This window comes from Amblyomma americanum, chromosome 2 (assembly GCF_052857255.1).
Source record: "Amblyomma americanum isolate KBUSLIRL-KWMA chromosome 2, ASM5285725v1, whole genome shotgun sequence".
Lineage (NCBI taxonomy): Eukaryota > Metazoa > Arthropoda > Arachnida > Ixodida > Ixodidae > Amblyomma > Amblyomma americanum.
The window spans coordinates 206,112,818-206,135,608 of record NC_135498.1 but is presented as its reverse complement, the minus strand read 5'-3'; the positions used below and the strand labels follow the sequence as shown (position 1 = coordinate 206,135,608).

The following is a 22,791-nucleotide window of genomic DNA, read 5'->3' as shown; positions in this document are numbered from 1 at the left end:
CGTTAAAGAAATTACGCCCTTGTTTGGGAGACCCTTCTGCATAGTTACGGACTGCGTTGGTTGTCCTCTCTCAAAGATCCTACAGGCCATATGGTTTGCTGTCCCTTGCGCTTGCAGGAATACGCATTTACTGTCGTCTATAGGTCCGGCCAGCTGCACGAAGGCTCTCACTGTTTGCGCCACCTTTCTGCCGATCCTCCTGATTCCCACAACCGTAATACCGGCGATTGTGTTTTATCCGTATCGGACTTTCTAGACATCGGCGACGAACAGCGCCGTGATCCATCTCTGCTCCCCATAATCGACTGCCTCTGCAGCGACCCTTCCCATCCTCCTATGAGCCTGTTCGTGCTGCATCACAATACTCTGTACCGTCGCAATATGTACCCTGGTGGCGCCGACCTCTTTCTCGCCGTCCCGAATCATCTCCACTCCGCAGCACTTGCCAGACTTTGTGACGCTCCTACGGCAGGCCAGCTCGGCGTGTCACGCACGTACGACAGCGTGCGCAGGCGGTTCTTCTGACCTAGTCTTTACCGCTCTGTTGGCAGATACCTTGCTTCCTGCGATCAAAGTCTGCGCCGGTAAACGCCCCCGCTGCCACCCAGCGACCGGCTTCACCCATCGACATTCTGACTGACCCATTTTTCCGGGTTGGTCTTGATCTCCTTGGGCCTTTTCTTACATCAACTTCCGGGAACAATTGGATTGCTGTTGCGACCGATTACACTACCCGGTACCCCATAACGCACGCTATACCGACTAGCTGTGCCTCCAATGTCGCTGACTTTCTTCTCCAAGTTGTCGTCTTGATTCATGGCGCTCCTCATCAACTGTCTACTGATCGAGGCCGCTGCTTTCTTACTAAAGTGGTCCACGATCTTCTGCAGTCATGCTCCACCCGTCACATGTTCGCGACGGCGTACCAGCCCCAAACAAATAGCCTTACCAAACGCCTGAACCACACTCTGACGGACATGCTGTCTATGTATGTCACAGACCACCATCGGGACTGGGACGTCAGTTTACCTTTCGTGACGTTCGCCTACAATTCCTATCGCCACGACAACACCGGGTGCTCCCGCTTCTACCTGCTCTTCGGCCAAGACCCGTTGCTACCCTTTCACAGGTTACTGCTTGATGACACTTTAGCCAGCAGTTACGCTTGTGAATCCATTGCCAGTGCTTACACCACCCGCCAAATAGCTGTGGATCGACGCTTCTCAAACCGCTCAAAAACGTCGTTACCACCTTCATCACTGTGACGCCCACCACTTTCTCGGCTCCCTCTCACTCCTTGGGCTCCCTGCGCCCCGTGTGGGCGTGTGTGAGAAGCTACTGCGTCATTACGTGGGCTTTTACCTTGTTGTAATGACTCAGCTGCGTCAGGACATTTGACCAGCCGATGACCCCCCCAAAAAGGGTGCTTCGCTGAAAAAGAGCCTGCCGAATTCTCTCACGCTTCGCTCGGCGGGAACGACCTTCCTTTTGACTGCTTTCTGGAGAAGGACGCCTGGGGGCAGCGACCGGCAACGGCCAGTACCAAGGCCACCCGTTTAGGGGAATAAAGGAAGGGCGCCATCAAGTAATTGCCCGTTTCCATCAGGAGCCAGCCTCACCATAGAGAGGTCACCGCAGTTGAGGCCCGCGGCTCCTCACGCATTACATGTGTTTTCGGGGACACTTGCACAACGGTTGCTACGCTGTAGGAAATAGCAAGGAACTTCCGATTTCTTCTCGCCCGTTCCCACGGGTCAACTCGCAACGAGTGACTCCGCTTGCTACAGTGCTGTGCAACTTTGATAGGTTCTTATCTTGGTGAAATGTTCATCGTGATTAATTGGCCACCGCCTGATGAAGCGGTGGAGCCTTAGGGGCGTGCTGAGTGAAAAAGGGCGCCCTGGGCCCTGGCGACAAGGCTCATCCAGTCTGTCGGCGCATGAACTCCTAATTTCTGACTTTTTTCAAAGGTCTCTCTCATCTTTAAGGGTGGTGATAAAAATTACGTTATAATTACAGGCCCATTTCCGTACTTCCTGTTTTTTCGAAGGGTTTAGAAAAAGTAATATTCACACATATTAATAATTCCTTTTCTAAACACAACATACCCACTGAATGTCAACATGGCTTTCATCACGGAAATTCAGCAGAAACCGCAACAGAAACTCTTACGCAGAGTGTTGATAGTGAAAAGATTTGATGATAGCAAACTTACTCTCGGCATATTTTTGACTACAATAAGGCATCTGACTATTTAAACCATAATATATTACTAAACTTCGTTTGTATGGTGTTCGCGGCGTAGCACATTCAATATTTCAGTCATGCCTTCACCATCCGGCGCAGTGTGTTTCAATAGGGAATCACTTATCCTCTTCCAGAACAATTTCTTTCGATGTGCCTCAAGGTAGTGTACTGGGACCCTTTCTATCCAATGTATACGTCAATGGCATTGTTCATGTGAATATTGATGCTTTCTTCATTCTTTGCGCAGACGACACCGGCCTGTTTGTCTCTGGCAACATTACGAATGAAGTGGTCGCGAAAGAAGAGAAGGCACTATCTGAACTTTTGTCTTGGTCTGTACTCAATGGGCTAAAAATACATGCCAATAAACCTAAAACAATATTGTTTATGGCCAGAAACAAACAGGCTCGTATTCCACAAGGCATATTACTCGCTGACGTATTCGTTGAAATAGTTAATAAACGCAAAATTCTTGGTGTAACATTTTTTACTCGTACGACCCTGGAAAACATTAAAACATTTTCGGTCCTACAAAAAAGAGCGTTGCGTTCCATTGCCAACGTACCTTACCTCTATCCTTCTGAAGAATTGTTTTCCCGATACCGGATAATAAGCGCTAAAAGTATTTATGAACTCCGTCTCCTTTATGCATTTCTGTTCCCCAATATCAAGTTTCTGCAATTTCTTAACTCCATTTCGAATCTAACCTTGTATGCTGGTGACCCTCGTATCCGTAGCGGAGTTAAGTGGCCAATACCTTACAGACGCAGTGTCTGTGTGATGTGATCGCATAGACATAGACGCACTGTCTATGTCTGTGTTATGTGGTACTGTTGCAATCCCTAAACAACAACCACAAAACAAAGAATAAACTGCAAGGTACTGACTTAACCACTACGAACCGCCAACAGATACGGGAACTATTTGTGTCAATATGATTCCAGTGTGAACTATTTATGCCTTTATTAATAATTTTCTGCTTACTTTCTACAAGATTAATGATGCTGTATAATGAATTTATGCCTGTTAATGACTGTTATTAGTGTTATTTTGTAAGCTTTCGTTCAATCTGCTTCAATCCTAACAACTATTCTACAAAAAAAATTGTGACTATTTTTGCGTGTGAAATATAAATTTTCTGAAAACTGTGCCAGATTGTCAGTATTTTTCTTCTGTATGAACTATTATTTCACTGTAGTCTTGTGTATGTTGCTGCCTTGTACGGGCCCCAAGCACCCTCAAGCTGTTTCTTAGCAGCTTTTCCTCCTGGGTATCCCCAACGATATGTTGGAAATAAATAATGATTTAATTCATTACGTAAATAAGTTTCGTAACAGTGCCACTAAGACCACTTCTTTTCGTTTTTCCAAACTTCAAGTTCCATCTTGCCTCACCGCGAAGACTCAGGCACGCTACCAAATGGAGCCCGGGTTCGAGTTAGCCTGTGTGCCACGACAGCGTGTTGAGGCCACTGAGCAATGTGACCTATTAACTCACGCCTTTGCACCCCAACTCTCCTCCCCCGGTCCCCTCGACACAGCCATGCATGTCACCCGTCTTAAGCCCTACCACAAGCACACACCACCTTAGGACGCCCAGGGACTGTGCTTCCTTCCGATGGGTGGAGGGGGGTACCGGTATACGGTACACAGTCGCGTGGCGAAGGGGACGTTGTTTTGTCGCTGGGCAGTTGACGACGACGGGGACGCTGCAGCTAGCGCTTGGGTGACTTTATTTTTGATGTGCCTTCTGCTTTCGGCTTGTCGCGCCTGTTGCTGAGCTAACCCCCGTAATAATTTCACCACCGCAGCCTGGTGAAAAGTAGCGGAAGATAGGGAGGGGTTGACCTGTACAACGGAGGGCGCGCTCTGAGGTTTAGGCAGTGCTTTGGAGCGGCCAAAGGTGTCTCTCCAGTTAAATCTCTGTCCGCAGTTCCTAAAGAACAGACAATCAGCATTCTGATGTTCTCGCAAACGCACGCGTAAGAACCCCGTAGTCTTAGACTGATCTCTCATAGCCTCACGCAATTTACGCGCTTGTCCACACAGAGTACATTTTTTGTTAATATAATTGTCCTTTCAATGACAGTACTACATAAATATTCGCCAAACTTCAGCTACGCGATACGCTGTAGTGATAATGGTGAGCTTATGAAAGTTATTCTAGTTGAAGTAACCGTAGCATGGGGGGGGGGGGGGGGGGCTACATATTCATAAATAACAGCTCAGAAAACTTTAGGGCCCAGCTTAGGAATTGGGCTGGGAGTATAAATGACTGCCGAATACTTATTACTCCTACATAAAAGAGTAGAAACGCAGCATAGTAATAACGCAAATTGGAAGCGCTGGAATAAAGCGACAATATAGCATCAAAATAAGGGGTGGCAATGCATCCATTAATTCTAACAGCCACTCAATCAGTGACAAGAAAGGTGTTTTTTTAGGGCTTTTGAAAGTGTTCAGAAAGAACGGTCATATTGCGGTGCGACTGGCGTTGATTATCACCTGTACTTTTTACTAGCATTCTGTCCTATCATTAACCTGGATCCGAATTTCGCAATCTTCCGTATCAGTTTTCCTTTTCTTCTCCTCTGCCATTGGCTACTACTCTCGGTGACGTATGCCGAGGTGATGACGTCACGGTTGACGTGACAGGTGATTCTTGCGGGTATTCACACTTGGTACGGTGGTTCCCTCTTTAGCGAGGAAGAGTTTAACAAAAATGAGCTCTCTATTGATATGATATGTTGCCAAACTTGGAATGCATATGAAATTTGTTGCGCTGATTCCACACCAACGAATTTGAGCTAGCTTCTATGGTTGTCGATCTTATATAACAAGCCGGTTAAGTCATCCCCACATTAAATAATTTTAAATCAAGTGCACAAGCTATACTTACCAGCAGGTTAAGTTGGTAACTGGTTATTGAAGACTGATCCTTTCAATTCATCTTTCCATTAACACGCTTTTATACAATGCGGGTACAAAAATGTTTCTACGTTCTTCGATGAATATGAAGTTTTGAGAAAAAAGACAGCATTATTCTGCTTTCTTCTGCACCAAAATCACCAAGGGATGAGCGACGGCAACAGCAGGAAATGTGACACCTGAAAAATTAAGGTCAATGCTTTAGAAGAACGTTCTGGCGGGCAAGCTGGCTCATGATCCAAGAAAGGAAAAAGCACCCCAAAAGAAAAACACCAGGACGGAAGGCAAGGGAGCGACACACAACACCATGGGTGCAGACTGCCAACTGTTTATTCAGGCAAGTGGAAGCACAGGCATAAAGGAGGAAACCCAGGCACGTGACCACGTTGGTAACTCGTTCAGGTAGAGGTAAACAGAGATTGGAAAACTTAAAAACCACATGAAATAAGGCAGCAGTACTGCAGGCCAGGTGAGTTATGCTAACCTTATAACGAACCACAATGAAAAATATGTAACAAATAAAAACGAAAAGGAAACAAATCCAGGAAGCAAGAGAGGATATGATGGTACGTAAAAAAAGCGGGAGTAAAGGCCGGAGGACATCGGCAGTCGCCTTTTCCTATCCTCCCCTAAATCTTTAACTTTCCTACCCCTTTCTCACAACTCTCCTGTCTCCTACTCACTTCTAGTTTCTTCCTTTTTTTCCCTGGCGGCGAGGGTTAACCTCGTGTGGCCAACCACCATGAGTTGCGTCATATTGGGTTATAGTTGAGGTGTACAGCTGGCGTGGGCAATACTTCTTGCAAGTTCCTGTCCCGTCCCCTTGTTGGACTCTATGGTGGGTGGCTGGCACCACGGCTGAACAACATACTTAATCTAAGGCAAACCTTCGCTCAGCATCTGATCGCCCCGATAAAAGGAGGCGGACCGAAGCCACAGTAGAGTTCCTGCAGAGAACCAAAAAAAATTTTGCTAAATATCATGTGATGCATTCTAAAATCCAAGAAAAAACAGCTCGAATATTGTCCCCATTCCTCGTGTCAAAATGCTTGACATAATCCATAGGCATAAAATACAAAGTCAGCAAAATAGCCAGTGGAGACCTTCTACTCCAGCTTGACAACGAAGCACAGCATGCAAAGCACCCACCCATTCAATCTATTGCGGATGTTCCCGTGACCGTCACTGCACATCGAACCCTGAATACCGTCCGTGGTGTAATCTCTGACCCGGACTTCCTCCACATCACCGAGAAGGAAATGCTAGATGGTCTTTCTGATCAAAACGTCGCCAATGTCCCGAGAATCACCATACGTAAAGACGATAAAGAAATTTCTACAAAGCACTTGATCCTAACATTCTATGCAAGCACACTACCTTAGACAATAGAAGTGGGATACTTTAAAATACAAGCCCGACCATACATACCTAACCCTCGCAGATGCTTTAACTATCAAAGATACGGCTATAGGTCAACCAGCTGCCGCGGTCATAAAACATGCGCGAAATGTGCCTCAAAAGAACATGCAACTGAGAACTGCGATGCAGTGGCCTCCCTCTGTGCCAACTGCGAAGGCGACCACCCTGCTTACTCCAGATCTTGTCCAAGATGGAAAAATGAAAAAGAGATCATAACTCAAAAAACAAAGGAAAACATATCATTCAAAGAAGCTAGAAAAAAGTTGGCACTTACAAAGCCGTTTCTATTCACTGCAAAGACAAACTACGCGGATGTGGTGCGCATGGGCGGAGCACCACACTCGGCTCTGGCCACTGCCCAGGCAAAGCTTCCGGCAGGGCCATTCCCGCCCCCGGCAGAAGCAGCGAAGGCTGCCTTGCCATCCGGAAAAAGGGGCACGCCGGAATTTCAGCCGGCCGCCCTCAAGGCTTCCCCCAGTCCGGAGAGGCCTCTAAACCGCACACCCGCGGGTTCGCCGCGGCCGTCCAGGGCGTCTAGTGAGGCAATGGACACAACTCAGAACTCGCCTCCGCTACAACGGCGGAACAGCTCTCTTGAGCGTAAAAGAAAAGACAGGACCCCCATTACAGGACCCTTTAAACTTGAACAAGTTTTTTTTAACTCCCTCAAAACTTATCCAACATGACATTCTTAATTAGTTGGAACTGTCGAGGACATTTAAAAAAATTACAGTGATGTAACGGATCTTTTAAACTCTTTTTCCCCTGTGGCGTTATGCCAAAAGGAAACGAACTTAGGTTCTAAACATACAAACATTTTAAAAAAATACCAAGTCTTTCGGTGCGGCCGAGAGCAAGCGAGTAGGCTCTCTGGAGGTGTTGCGATTATCATCCAGTCTGGTTTTGCAACCCGTGAGATCAAGTTAAAAACCAAATTTGAAGCAGTTGCAGTCACTGTTATTCATTTTAAAACTATCACAATATGTTCCATACATCTCGGGCCACACCAAACAGTTACACTTCAAGACATGGAAACAGTTCTAGAACGGCCACCAGAGCCATATCTCTTAGCCGGGAATTTTAATGCGCACACCTCTTTCTGGGGAAGTGAAGAAACTGACACTAGAGGCCGCGTTTTAGAAGATTTTATTCTATGCAATAATGTCTGCCTGCTAAATTCGGGAAAACACACATATTGTACCCCAAGCACTGGAAAAATGAGCTGTTTTGTTCACCATCTGTTTTTACTGATTTTAAATGGCATGTTCTTGATAACCCACGAGGAAGTGATCATTTACCAATAATTATTAGCCTCTCATGCTCTCCGTCAATCATTCCGAGCAGACCTCGTCGTTGGAAATTACACTTGGCTGACTGGGCACTGTTTCGTGAAAATGCTAGTCGGGAGAAACTATTTTCGGATGATCTAAGTGTTGACGAACTAAATAAGATTATCACAACCTGTATAATTACTGCTGCACGCATATCTATTCCTCAGTCGTCGGGCATAGTGAGGCAATGTCAGAAGCCGTGGTACTCACAAGAATGTAAAGAATCGAAACGGAAACAAATTAAAGCATGGGGAAATTTTCGTAGGTACCCTACTCATCAAAACCTTGTAAATTTCAAAAAAGCAAGAGCCAAAGCGAGGTATAGTCGTCGAAGCGCCGAAAAACATCATGGCAGAAATATATAACATCTATAAACAGTTCAATAACATCGAAGAAAATGTGGGAGCAAGTTCACAAAATAAATGGCAGCTACTCTCCCTTCACAATCCTTTTCTCACAAGCCCAGGTACACAAACGAGTATTAAACAGGCAGACTTTCTAGCGAAACATTTTTCTACACTTTCTAGTCCGGCACATTACAAAGAGTCATTTTTATGGCACAAAAACATGGCTGAAAAACAAAGACTTCCAACAAGTGGCGGTTCGAACGAGCTGTATAACAGCCTAATTACACTCGAGGAAATACATAAAGTACTGTCGGCTGGCAAACAGACAGCACCTGGCCCTGATGTAATACATAATCAGATGCTGGCACACCTTTCCGAAGCATCAGTAGAAGCACTTTTTAAATTTTTTAACAAAATATGGAAACTAGGAAAAATACCAGAGGCTTGGGAAAAAGCAGTTATTGTGCCATTACTCAAGCCTGGAAATCCACCCACTTCCGCTGCTAGCTACAGACCCATAGCACTCACAAGTTGTCTCGCCAAATCTTTCAAAAGTGTGTTGAATATCAGGTTAATGTTTACCCTCGAAAACCGTGAACTTCTCGACATCCACCAATGCGGGTTTAAAAAAGGATGCTCGACAACTGACCATCTCGTGCGCCTTGAAAACATTGTACGAGAATCGTTCATACACAGGCAACACTTTTTAGCAGTATTTTTTGACATGGAAAAGGCTTACGACACTACCTGGAGGTTTGGCATTCTCCGCGACGTAGCAGACCTAGGTATCCGCGGAAAGATGCTGAACTGCCTGAAAGATTTCCTGTCGGAACGTTCATTTCATGTACGCCTGGGTTCAACACTTTCCGAAGATTTTGTTCAAGAAAACGGAGTACCACAGGGGTGAATTCTGAGTACCACGCTCTTTGTTGTAAAAAAATGAATTTCATATCGAAAATAATTCCCAAGTCCATCATGTATTCTGTATATGTTGATGACCTTAAGATTGCATGCACATAATCCAGTTTATCAACCTGTGAGAGACAGATACAACTCACACTAAACAGACTAGCGGCTTGGGCAGACATAAACGGGTTTAAGTTCTCCCCACAAAAATTAGTTGCAGTTCTTTTCTGGCTCAAAAGAGGCTTGCCCAACGACCTCACCCTACATCTAAATGAAAGTATGGTACCAATAAAACAAGAACATAAATTTTTAGGCATAACATTCGACAAAAAACTAACATTTCTACCCCACATAAACACACTGAAAAAGGAAACTTCCCAATCTTGAAACATACTGAAAGTGTTTTCAAGAAAACATTGGGGTTCCGATAGAACATGCCTTCTGCGCATATACCGCTCTTTGGTACGGTCGTTGTTAGACTATGGGTGCATTGTGTACGGTTCCCCAAGACCGTCATATCTAAAAAAGTTGGATCCAGTACACAGCTCAGGCCTACGCCGCTCTTCTGGGGCGTACAGAACATCTCCCATAGTTGCATTTATGTAGAAACTAATGTACCTCCTCTTGAAGATAGAAGAACCACTCTGACTTGTTCATATATCCTTAAAATAAGGTCACTACCAAAACGCATATGCTATCCACTTGTAACGAGTTGCCTTCCAGAATAATATTCAGCAACAAGCCACAAGCCACCAAGCCTCTACACTTGCGATTTGAAGATATGTGCCAGAATCTCGACGTACTGGACATATTACCCGGTGTTGCACAAACGCGAGATCCGCTACCTTCGTGGTACAACTTTCCTACAGTGTGCGATTTTACTCTTGCACAGTTTCACAAAAAACAGATTCCACAACAACATATCATACAAGAATATCTTGCACTTGGAGAAAAATACGGCGGCTTCACAGATTTTTATACTGATGGTTCTAAAACTTATGTTCACGTAGGAAGCGCAGTGGTACGCGGGAATTCTCAGGACACAGTACGACTTCCACAGTGTGCATCCATCTTCACAGCAGAATATTACGCAGTCTACATAGGCACAGAAAAAATAGTAAACGAAAACCTCACAAACAGTATAATTTACACAGACTCCTTAAGTGTACTTACAGCTCTTCACAATAGAAATGCAATCACTCCGCTACTTAGTGAAATCATACACAGCACAGCAACAGCCACAGCTTGAGCACAAAACATAAAACTCTGCTGGGTCCCGAGTCATGTCGGAATAAAAGGCAATGAAAGAGCAGATTTGTGCGCTGCACAAGCTCGTGGCAAGGAAATAAAAAAAGTTAATATATCTTTTAGAGATTGCATGAACTCAGTACAGCATAATTTAAGAGAAAAATGGCAGTCGTCTTGGAACAACGAAGTCAATAACAAATTACATTTGATTAAGCCGGTTTTAGGCAAATGGAAGTCATGTCTGCACCAGAAACGTGTCAAGGAAGTGATTCTCTGCCGTCTTAGAATAAGCCACACACACCTTACACACAACTTCCTGCTTACAAAACAAGACAAACCTCTTTGCGAAAAATGCGGAGATGAGCTTACGGTTAACCATATCTTATTTTCTTGCATGAAAGGCGAAAAACAAAGAAAAAAGTACTTTAATAAATTTCATAACGAACACATTCCTTTCCATCCTACACTACCTTTAGGAGACAATGGAATCGTAGACGTGTCTTGCGTTTTTAGCTTTTTAAGAGAAACGCGATTTCTCGGAAAACTCTAATATTTTTTCCCACTGGTCTGTTCAAAATTTTAATACACCTCAGCCACATTCTCAGCCCTGAGAAAAAGGCTGAGGTTTTTATTTGTTTTATTGGGTACCTCAAGATCCTTGACCAGCCAAGGATAGCTGCTGAGGTTACCCAACCCTCTTGAAAGCTTTTAGTGGTAGCTATTTCTAAAAACTTCCCTATCTGTTCACGGCATAGCACTAACATTTGAGGCCCTCTACACCAAGGATGTTTTTCATATTTCTATAAAATTCAACAAAAGACTTCTCCGATACCTTGTGCTTGGCGCATAATGGCCTTAGTTGACTATGTGCCATAAAACACAACACAACACAAACACAACACGCTACTTAGAATGTAGGCCGCAATCTGCAACCTGCAACTGGGCTTTCGTGCCGTCGGTGCCGTTGTCCGTGCACGGTTATGTATTAGACACGTCCTCGTTCACGTGAGCACAACGTGCAGGCAGTGCTACCTTCCCGGGTCTCGTGGTAGTCTAGTCGTCATTCGGAAGGGGGGGGGGGGGAGGCTTTCTCTCTCTAAACTAATCCCACGTTGTCGAAATACCAGTGGACATACTCAGTACTCTGTAGTTCACCAGGAATTGCAATTGCCGACACCCGCATGCGCATAATACAGCATTCACTTTCAATTTCTTTTTGCTGCCGTGGTGGCTGAGTGGCTATGGCGATCGGCTGCTGGCCCAAAGACGCGGGTTCGATTCCTGCCACGGCTGTCGAATTTCAATGAAGGCGAAATTCTAGAGGCCCGTGTACTGTGTGATGTCAGTGAACGTTAAGGAACACCAGGTGGTCGAAATTTTCGGAGCCCTTCACTACGGCGTCTCTCATAGACTGAGTCGCTTTGGGGCGTCAAACCCGCATAAACCAATAAATCAAAAACTTTCAAAATTTCCATTCTTCCTGTAGGAGTGATCCCGTGTTTTAGCCCTGTAATGTCTGAACATTCAGAAACATTTAGGGTCTCAATACCAAAGATCCTTTCTGTACAGTGTGAAAAACTGAATTATTAAGAAAATTTCTATTAAATCAATATAAATTTGACGCCATTCACATGAAACCTGAATATCTAAAAGCGAGAGATGACTTGCAAATATGCGCGTGCTTAAAGCCAATCAAAAGCAACTTAAACGCTGGTCCATCACATGCGAGTGGCGCATTAGGACAACAAAAATTGCAGACTCCTCTGCCATTGGGGATAGTTTCAATATGATTTTATCTTTAGACACTCTTGCATTTCTTGTAGCGGACACTTTCGCATTGCGCTGATAAATATTTTGGAGAAGAACGCACCTGATGTACGTTAACAATTTGACTATTTAGTCACAGTTTTGCAGCTTTTGTCACACTCGTAGCACGGGGTGCATAACGGGGCTAATTGTAAGGCGCAAGAGAGAAAGAGAAAGACAAACAGAAAGGCAGGGAGGCTAACTAGGCAGCGCCCGGTATGCTGCCCTGCACGTGGGAAGGGGAACGGAGGGAGAGATAGAAAGGGGCAAGAACAAAGGGAGATGATAACCTTTCCACGTGTCCGTTGGCCATTACTTGCAGGGTACACAGAGCACACACTGATAGTTCACAACCTTGCACTCAGTCCTGAGTCCTTCAAGAACTTGAAGAGTGCCTTCAAGGCTGTCCTCTGTGATGAAGGCTTACTCCAAGGATCCAGAGCCTTGGCTTCACTAAGGGGCCGAGGATCTAAACGGCGGAGTGTTGCAGCGAGCAGTGCACCATCACGCTGAAACGGAGGGCAGTTACAAAGAATGTGTTCTATAGTTTCGTCGCACCCACAGATCTCACACGCAGGAGAGTCTGCCATTGCGATTAAGTGGGAGTAGGCATTTGTGAACGCTACTCCCAGCCACAGGCGCCACAACAGCGTACCATCGCCGCGGAAAAGGCCGGACGGAGGACTGAGTTGGAGTAAGGGGTCTAGGTGGCGTAGACGGCATGTGGAGTTGCTAGCAGGAGACTATGACGCTAAAAGCTCTCTTCGGCAGATGTTTTGTTGCGTCGGCTCTTGCCAATGGCATCTGGACAATGTTGGCACTGCCGTGAGCCGCTCGAGCTGCAGCGCCAGCTGCGTCGTTTACGACAATGCCAGAGTGTCCCAGTATCTACGAAAGGCGTAAGAATTTCAATAAAACATCGGTTCTGCCCCATCATATTATATTCAACAATTTAGTACTCGCATTTGTACATTTACTTTATCAAATGGTCATTGATTTGCGTGGCGTTTTGATTGCTTCAATGACGCAGGTGCCTGCGCCCTGGCGTGCTTCTTCGCCATGGCGGGACGCCGTTCAGCGGGATTCTTGTTCGTGGCTATCCTGGACACATTTCAAGTGAACAGGAGCGAAGGCTCCTGGCCCATCATGCTCATGGGAGGACTTGTTTACCTAGCGGGTAAGACGATTACAGCGATGGAGGGCATTTACGTGGATAATGGGGGCAAACTGAAGAAGGTCTGTATCGATAGACTACAGCGTTATAATGACAGTAACATAATTTTCGTCTATATTGAACTTTCAATAGCTGGTAGAGCTCACAAAAACAAAATACAGGTGTCACCATTAGCGTCCACTTTCACGAAAATGTTCAGTGCGTCGAAACAGTTTCTTTTAGGCGCTGATTTAGGAGATTACCTGTATCACCAGTCACTTCTCAGATATATTACCACTGAGCCCTACTCCAATCCTCACGGAGTTCGAATTATGTGTCGGGAAAAAAATGGGCTATTGTGAAATCTAATTTCCTCACCATTAACTGAGTCGTTTCCTGCGCTTCCTGCTGGCAAATCTTCACGAGGTCCAGTAAGGGCGAGAAATTCTATTTTTATTAGGGACCAAAAGTGGGCAATGTTGTCCACAATATCCCTTGAAGTATGGTACTGCAACGTAGCTGCAACGTAGCTGCAACTACAACGTAATTGTCAAACGCTTCCTGTTAAACCGCGTTGTCTTCCATTGCTTCCAACAGACCAGAAGCACGCGTTTCTTCATGCATTGTTTCATCCTGGTACGTCGGCCCTCTGACGCGCTCAGCAAGGAAGCAATTTCATTCACTACTAATTAAAATGCTAACCATTAGCCGATATCTGGCACTGTTTTGTCTTACCTAGACGGGGTTGTTTGACTACACCCTCGATCACGCGAGCAGAGTTCATTCTCCTTTGGCAGCAAGGCTTAAAATCCACTCGCATGAAGTAGGGTATGGAGTTGGAGAAGTTGGTATTCCGCAGTAGGCGAGTAGCGCAAGAAATGACAAGAGAACGGAAAGGCTAGCAGGACCACAGTGCTGACTTACGACATATCTTTTCTTCAAATCCCACTATTTTTATTTAAAAAATGAGTGTCTTCAGCGCAAATACAGCGACCAACCATTGCAAAGATGGAAACTGGGAGGAGCGACGATAAAAAAATAAAAACCAAAACCTAATCAATAACTAGAGGAATGAACTGTAGTAAGACGTTTACGCTCCTCTGCGGGTTCAGGAAAACCGGGGCAAACTGTTGGCTTTAGTATCGTCTTCATATGGAATAGGCTTCCTGCCTATTCTTTTGGCCATGAGTGAAAACCTGTCACGGCTCTCGGGGGAACGCTCGGGCCGATAAATGAACCGGATGAGAGCTGTATTCCCACGGACGCACATTTAAAAACTCTCAGGGCTCTTAAGTCTGCTTACGCTGAGGAATGCGAAAGCATGTGTTTTCGACAAAGGGAAGATTTTTGAGGAAAGGAAAGGACACACTAGCTCTCATATCTCGACATCGCAGTTGACACATCAACCGCGCCTTAAAGCATTCAACTGCATCACCAGTCAAAACCCCTGTCGCAAGTGTCAGAAACCATGCAATTGAACGTGCTTATGTCATTGTTCCGAACCCCTGTCGCAAGCTAGCCTCCAACTTGACTAAAATATGTAAGCTGTGCGCAAAGATAAATGTTATGACATCAGCCAGACTGCTATACAACGAACCATTGCTCAAAATTTTGGTGAATGGATTCGGGAATACTGCAACTACATTAAGGTTAACCAGTGATGGCATCGCTAAGATTTACTCTACACCCGCGATATCTGTTGCTCAAACCAGCGTCGTCACTTTGGCGGACGCAGTTTTTCGCCGCACGTCTCTTTCAATCGTTAATTAGTGATGAAGTCCTTGTTTTTTCATTTCATTATTTGCTTAGTCAAGTAAGACTGCTGCCGTTTTGTTTTTTGTTGCTGTTATTGCTGCGACTGCAGGTAAACTGAAAAGCAGAGTGAACGGGCCTGCCTACAGGCTCAAGATGATCCACAAACGCTGCCACGTGCAGACAGCAGGAGAGTTAAAAGAGATATGAGAGGAAAGATTAAAAAAAAAAGTAGGCTCGTCGCAACAACCATGTCACCCAAAACAAAGAAGACCATTGAGTTTCTATATTTTACCCAGAGGGAAAGCTGGCGGCCCTGTCTATGCGAGTTTCTAGAAGAGCCATGAAAGAGCACTTCCTCCACCGTGGGAATGCCGGGAAGACAGCAAGGCGCATTTGGCTTGGCCCTAAAACATGACTACGACTGCAGAAATACAAAGTTTCGCAAATTAAAGGTTGAAAGAAAGCGTTTTTCTGCAATGAACATTAACTGTAAAAAATATGGCAACTGTAAACTATGTAAACTGTCAACTATGGTAAAGAACCAGCATGTTATTTTTTCTTTCAAATCGTCTCAACCTAATAACCTGCCTAAACATTGTTTGTGCTGCAGATGTCACCCACTTTTTGAAAAAACAGAAGTTCTTGGCCATTCTAAAAGACAAATTGCAAGAGAGCTTCTTGAGGCGTCATGTATTCATAGGTTAGGAAGCGATAAGTACACCAGTGTAGTGTGTATTGTTCTTTCGCGGAAAGAATCTGTTTTTAAATGCTGCGTAATTTCTTGGGCTTTGCTTCTTGAAGGTGGAAGAGGCGCTTCCCGTTACTTTCCGTGTAATTTTATATCGTCCTCTGACCCCCCAGTTATCTTGGATCAGATTGTCCTTATCCTCCTGTTCCCTTGTCTTAATCTGTTGTTAGCTGGGCATGCGCATTCAGTTCCTCGAGCTCGTAATTCTGCTTCCGTTTTTTTCAGTTGCAAGTTAGAGCTCTCCCTGTGTCCCTCTCTTGTCCTCGTTTGTCTGGCGCTAAGCCAACCTGTAAATCGTGGAAAATAATCCTTTCCGTTTAACAGAAACGCTTTTAGAGCAAATATTCTAGCAAAATAATTTTGAATATCTTAAAATACTACAATTTAGAAGCTTCTTTTCTTCTCAATTTGAAGAGTAGTACAGTTTCATTGGTGTAGTCTGCAATTGCGGGACGCGCCCTACGTTTGTGCGTAGGATACGTTCGCGCCGCGAGAAACTTACCCGATCCCCCCCTTTTCTACAAGAAACTAGTTTGCGCGCACTAAGTGCCGGATCTTGGGATGTCCTGGGGCTGCTTTTACGAATTTTGCCAAGAAAAATATGAATTAGGAAGCGAAACCTCTCCTACCACATGTAAGTGTCGGCCGTGTTCATGCTCACAAGTGCAACATGCGGGCATTTGTGTGGATTAATTCATGAAGTGGAAGTCGTTCCTGCATGCAAAGCCCGGCCGGCCAGAGCCAGTCTTCGAAATGAATCAAACGCTATCCTCAGCGAGTACGGTTAATATAGGTTGCGCTCGTCGAAGTACTTAATTTTGCCTTTTTAAAGAGACTCCTACAAGAAATGTGCAGTGTGGCCACGGCAGCGGAGTCGTTCTCAGTTCACAAAAAAAGCTTGTTCCTTTCTTTCATATTTCAGTGCACAGGTACACAGGTTCCCACTGAGAAAAACCCAGTTTGCAGCATAAATGGCTCCCAGTGATGGGACAAACAGGCTTTACGCCTAGCAGGCACCATACACTGGGCCAGCGCCTCTATTTTTACAAAGCTTGTCGAGTACGACCGGTCCGACCATCCAACACCCTCTCCAATTCTTCTTTCCTGCTCTCCTCCGCCGGCTAGCCTTCGTGCCTGCTCTCTGTGAGGGAGAGTGCCATCTGGGTGGCGCCTGATGACGGAAAATGGACGAACAGAATTTTTAAACGTCCTCTCTTCGTGAGGCGGCGCTCTGCATCCCTCATAGTAATCAGGCTGCCTGTCAGGTATTGACGCGTTATGACATAGAGCGCGCTGTTCGTGGCGCTGCTCACCGTGGAGCTGCTGCAGGCGCTGGTTTTAAAAGGAGCCACAGAGAGTGCGGTGCAGCGGCATTGGCATTGTAACGAAAGGCTGTGGCGACTTGTTCGAATCATGTTTCTCTTTTAGCTGTAACGCTGAAACATTCTGGGAGAGGTGTACTGAAGCTGCTTGGCAGAAATATGAAATCAGAGGGTAAAGGTAGTAATACGTTTTACTCTATGATTGAGATTCAGTCATGTTGAGTAAGGAAAATGGAAGAATGAAATAACGAAGGAATGATATATCTTCCCGAGAAGGCATTTTTTTAAACTGCCAAGTAGCAGTAGCTTTCAAGTCGCAGCTCTACTTTTGGCAGGCTAAGCTGTCGTCGTTACGAAAACCAGATAAAGATTTTTCTCTGTGCGTGGCCGACTGCAGCTACGATTGTTTTAAGAAGCGAAAAGAGCTCCAGACGCAAATGCACGGCACAGCAGCTGATGCCGAAGCATTGAATTAGGACGTTCTGCCTGGTCTCGACTACAACCAGGCGCTAATAAAACGATGAAAAAACTCAAAAGCGCTTGAAGGAAAAGAGGTAGACAAAATTGAAATCAAGTACCCTGGAGCACGTCTTCAGGCGCAGTCACCGTAAAGACAGAACCACAAGGCAGCGTTTCTTCGGCGCAGCATCAGCGTTTATTCCACCGTCGTTGTGGCTTCAGGCCGCAGGAGAGGGCGATCAAACACACGAGGGCGTACGAACTGGCTGTCCAGACGGGCGTTAGGTGTGTTTTGTTTCGTTCACTGTTGTTATGTTCTACTCGCGCAGGAGATGCTTTGTAGCTGCAACGCTCGAGCGTACAAATGTGGTTGCGCAGCAATGCATATTTCTTATGTCTGTAAATAAGTGTCAATACATGCAAATACACAAATTCTAGAAATGTAAATGGCTATAAACAGTTGTCATGTATATAGCAGCAGACACATGCAAGGTATTGTATATGCTATTGCTGTAAAGAGTTGTATAACATATGTAAATAAATGCACGTCAACGTCCCCTTTTCAACAAACGCGCTTAAAATTTTCCACACTTCGCACAAAACTGAAAGCAGCAGCCGTGCTTGCCATAATTAACTGGTGTCATGTTACTGCTGCGAGGACACCTCGTAAGCGTCGCGGACCACACCATTTGTCCGCGCAAAACAGTTTTCGTTAATCATGGCGCCACGAAACGAACAAACGTAAAAGCTTACAACGCTCTATTCGTCTGGCAAGGAACAGCATCCTGAAGTGATAGGCGGAGCGAACGCCTGAGCCAACCTCTGCAAACGGCGAGCAAAGCTGCTGCTCAAGCGGATTGTCGTTGGAAAAAGCGCCGCGCCGCGGATGAATCGAGAGCTACGCAAGAATAAGTACGAAGCAGGAATCTGACAGACGCGTGGTGTAGGTCTGTAGTATAGGAGTAGGACAAATAAGGCCAACACCATGCGGCCGTTGGCAAGCATGACGCAAGCAGTCCAACCTAAAGCTACCATCTGGGTACAGCCTCAGCGCGGCAACTAACTGAAGCGACGCGTACCGGCGGCTCCCATTGCGAGCGAGCGGGCGATGCGGCTGGCATTGTAAAAATAGAGGAGGCGCTAACTGTGCTCAGCTCACTTCGAGTCAAATGCCTTCATATGCTTCGGATCTCAACGAAACTGCGTGCCTAGCCTCAGTACAAAACCGCAAAACGTACAAAACATCGGCAAATCCTACAGTGACGAAAACGAAACTAAACAACAAAAAAATCTAATCCGTAGCACAGTAATCAAGCCACTAGATGTAAATCCGGTTTGCTGTCTTCCCAGCATAACTCGGTCATCCATGGTGGACAAAGTGAAAAGCAGCCAGCTTTCCCTCTAATGTGCAGTAAGAAACTATATGACGACGACGGTTTAGCAACATATACACCCGGCGAGAAGGATAGCTCGGCACATTGGCGAGATAGGAAGGATAAACTTTACTGCTCTAGTTTCAATACGCCTCAGAGTGCAGAGGTAGTCTTCATCTTGCGATGTCTTAGCCCTCTTAAGCGAGTGGAGCCTCTATTCCAGGGACCCGTTGGATGTGACAGCTGTCACAGCATGTTGTGCCAGCCTTCGTTGGAAGGCTGGATTGTGGCTGGAAAGTGCTTCCTCCCACTGCTCCCGGCACGGTTCTTTCTGATAATGGAAACTATAATTGTCCTTGAACTCCCACGTTGTGTGATAAACCGTGCGTCTGCCTCCACATTTGGGGCACGTGTCTCTGCACTGCGTTGGATACATCTTATTTATTATGAAAAGATTAGCTAGGGTTCCTGTTTGGAGTCTCCTCCATATGACCGCCTCTTCCTGAGTAAGGCTAGAGTGCGGTTCTGGATATCTTTTCCTTACCCCCCTGTAGTAATTGGTGATTTCTGAGAAGGTGGGCATTACGATTTCTGAGGCCCCCTCTGGCCTGAGTGGATGAGCGGCTCGGTTCGTGTAAGCTCGAGCGGTCTCATCGGCCCTGAGGTTGCCCCATAATTCCGCATGTCCGGGTACCCAGAAAATAACATGCCTCGCCTGGTCTTTTTTTGGGGGGCCACTTGTGCTAGGATATGTCTTGCACATTTACCTATCCTTCATTTCATAAGCAGCGATGGCGTAGAGGTAAAACATCCGCCTCACGTGCAGGAGGACCGGGGCTCAAATCCTGGTGCCGCGCAATTTTCCACCGGGTTTTAAAAAAAAATCGCGTGTCGATGGAATTGCATAACCAGGCCTGGAATGCGGCCTGATCTCGGTGACCAGAACCGACAACGCACTCTCTCACCAGAGCAGGATTTGGCCACCCTGGTGTAGTACTTGGCCACAACCTTCTATGATCAAACCAATTAACCCTTGGCCCTCAGTCCCCAGCGGCTGCAGAGCAACTGACCACGGCGGCGGTCAGACCTGTGACGCAGCGAAGGGTGCTAAGAATCTCTGGCTCCGGACAGGCCGCCATTGGAATCTGAACCTGGCAACGTTTAACGCTACAACTTTAGCTAGTGAGGCTAGCGTAGCAGTGCTGTTTGAGGAACTAGCGGGAATTAAATGGGATGTGATAGGGCTTAGCGAAGTTAGGAGGACAGGTGAGGCGTATACAGTACTAAAGGACGGACACATACTGTGCTATCGCGGGTTAGAGGATACACGAGAACTAGGTGCTGGATTCCCCATTAATAAGGATATAGCTGGCAACGTAGAGGAGCTCTACAGTATTAGCGAGAGGGTAGCAGCTATAGTGATTAGGCTGAATAGGAGGTACAAGCTGAAAGTGGTGCAGGCCTACGCACCCACATCCAGCCATGATGACCAGACCGTTGAAAGTTTCTATGAGGACGTAGAATCGGCAATGAATAAAGCAAAATCGCAGTACACTGTACTGATGGGCGACTTCAATGCGAAGGTGGGCAAGAAGCAGGCTGACGACCACGCGGTAGGTGACTATGGGATAGGCTCTAGAAATAGCAGGGGACAGCTATTAGTCGAATTCGCGGATAGAAATAATTTACGGATCATGAATACCTTCTTCCGCAAACGAGAAAACAGGAAGTGGACCTGGGAGAGCCCCAATGGTGAGATTAAAAATGAAATCGACTTCATACTATGCGCTAAACCTGGCATCATTCAGGATGTGGCCGTCCTCGGAAAGGTGCGTTGTAGCGACCACAGAATGGTAAGGTCTAGAAATAGCTTAGACTTGAAGAGGGAACGGAAGAAGCTAGTGAAGAAGAAGACCATTAACGAGTTAGCCGGAAGAGGGAAAGCACAGGAGTTTAGGATAGCGCTGCAAAACAGATATTCGGCTTTAACTGAGGAAGATGATCTTGATGTTCATTCATTGCACGATAACCTGACATCAATACTTATGGAGTGCGCAGTAGAAGTAGGCGGTAGGACAGTTCGAAAGGATACCGGGAAGCTATCTCAGGTGACGAAATATCTGATTAAGTAGCGCCAAAACATGAGGGCATCTAACCCTACCGATAGAATTGAACTAACGAAGCTATCAAAGTTAATAGATAAGTGCAAGGTAGCCGACATAAGGAAGTTTAATATGGAGAGAATCGAGCATGCTCTAAAGAACGGAGGTAGCCTAAAAACAGTGAAGAGGAAACTAGGCATAGGTAAAAACCAGATGTATGCATTAAGAGACAAGCAGAGCAATGTCATTAGCAATATGGATAACATAGTTAACGTAGCCAAAGAGTTCTACACAGACCTGTACAGTAGCCAATGTAATCAGAGCGTTAATGAGAAAGACAGCAGTGCACAGCAATGCGTCATTCCGCCAGTAACGAAAGATGAAGTAAAGAAAGCCTTAGAAGCAATGAAAAGAGGAAAAGCGGCTGGGGAGGATCAGGTAACTGCAGATCTGTTGAAGGATGGAGGGGACATCGTACTAGAAAAACTAGCCACCCTGTATACGCAATGCCTTATGACCTCGAGTGTACCAGAAGCTTTGGAAGAATGCAAACATTATCTTAATTCATAAGAAGGGAGACGCCAAGTATTTGAAAAATTACAGGCCGATCAGCTTACTATCCGTTGCCTGCAAAGTATTTACTAAGGTAATCGCTAATAGAGTACGGGCAACGTTAGACTTTAATCAACCAAATGATCAGGCAGGCTTTCGTAAAGGATATTCCACAATAGATCATATTCACACTATCAATCAGGTGATAGAGAAATGCGCAGAATATAACCAACCTCTATATATAGCTTTCATTGATTACGAGAAAGCATTCGACTCAGTGGAAACCTCAGCAGTCATACAGGCATTGCGTAATCAGGGGGTAGAAGAGCCTTATGTCAAAATACTGGAAGATATATATAGCAACTGCACAGCTACTATAGTCCTCCATAAAGTCAGCAATAAAATTCCAATAAGGAAGGGCGTCAGGCAAGGAGACACGATCTCGCCAATGCTGTTCACCGCATGTTTACAGGAGGTATTTCGAGGCCTGAATTGGGAACAGTTGGGAGTATGAATAAATGGAGAATACCTAAATAATCGGCGATTTGCTGATGACATTGCCTTGCTGAGTCACTCAGGAGGTGAACTGCAAATCATGATCAATGAGTTAGACAGGCAGAGCAGATCGATGGGTCTAAAAATTAACATGCAGAAAACCAAGGTAATGTTCAACAGCCTAGCAAGGGAACAACAGTTCACAATTGGCAGCGAGAGTCTAGAAATTGGGACGGAATACGTCTATTTAGGGCAGGTAGGGACAGCTGATCCGGATCATGAGAGGGAGATAACTAGAAGGATAAGAATGGGGTGGAGCGCATAAGCCAAGTTCTCGCAAATCATGAGGGGCAGTTTACCAATTTCCCTCAAGAGGAAAGTGTACAACAGCATAATCTTACCGGTGCTCACCTACGGGGCAGAAACGTGGAGGCTAACGAAAAGAGTTCAGCTTAAGTTAAGGACAACGCAGCGAGCCATGGAAAGAAAAATGATAGGTGTAACGTTAAGAGATCGGAAGCGGACAGAGTGGATGAGAGAACAAACACGGGTTAATGACATCCTAGTCGAAATCAAGAGAAAGAAATGGGCTTGGGCAGGG

General features: G+C 45.6%; 1 protein-coding gene across 4 annotated transcripts in view; it reads left to right on the top strand.

Moving 5' to 3' along the window:
* Nucleotides 1-22,791, top strand: part of LOC144122114 (monocarboxylate transporter 12-like) — a 145,933-nt gene that overhangs the window by 107,092 nt on the left and 16,050 nt on the right. For all 4 annotated transcript variants that reach the window (XM_077655638.1, XM_077655637.1, XM_077655635.1 and 1 more), the window contains one exon: nucleotides 13,262-13,408. In XM_077655638.1, coding sequence (XP_077511764.1) covers nucleotides 13,291-13,408 — 118 coding nt within the window. In that variant the 5' untranslated portion in view covers nucleotides 13,262-13,290. The remainder of the gene's footprint in view (nucleotides 1-13,261; nucleotides 13,409-22,791) is intronic.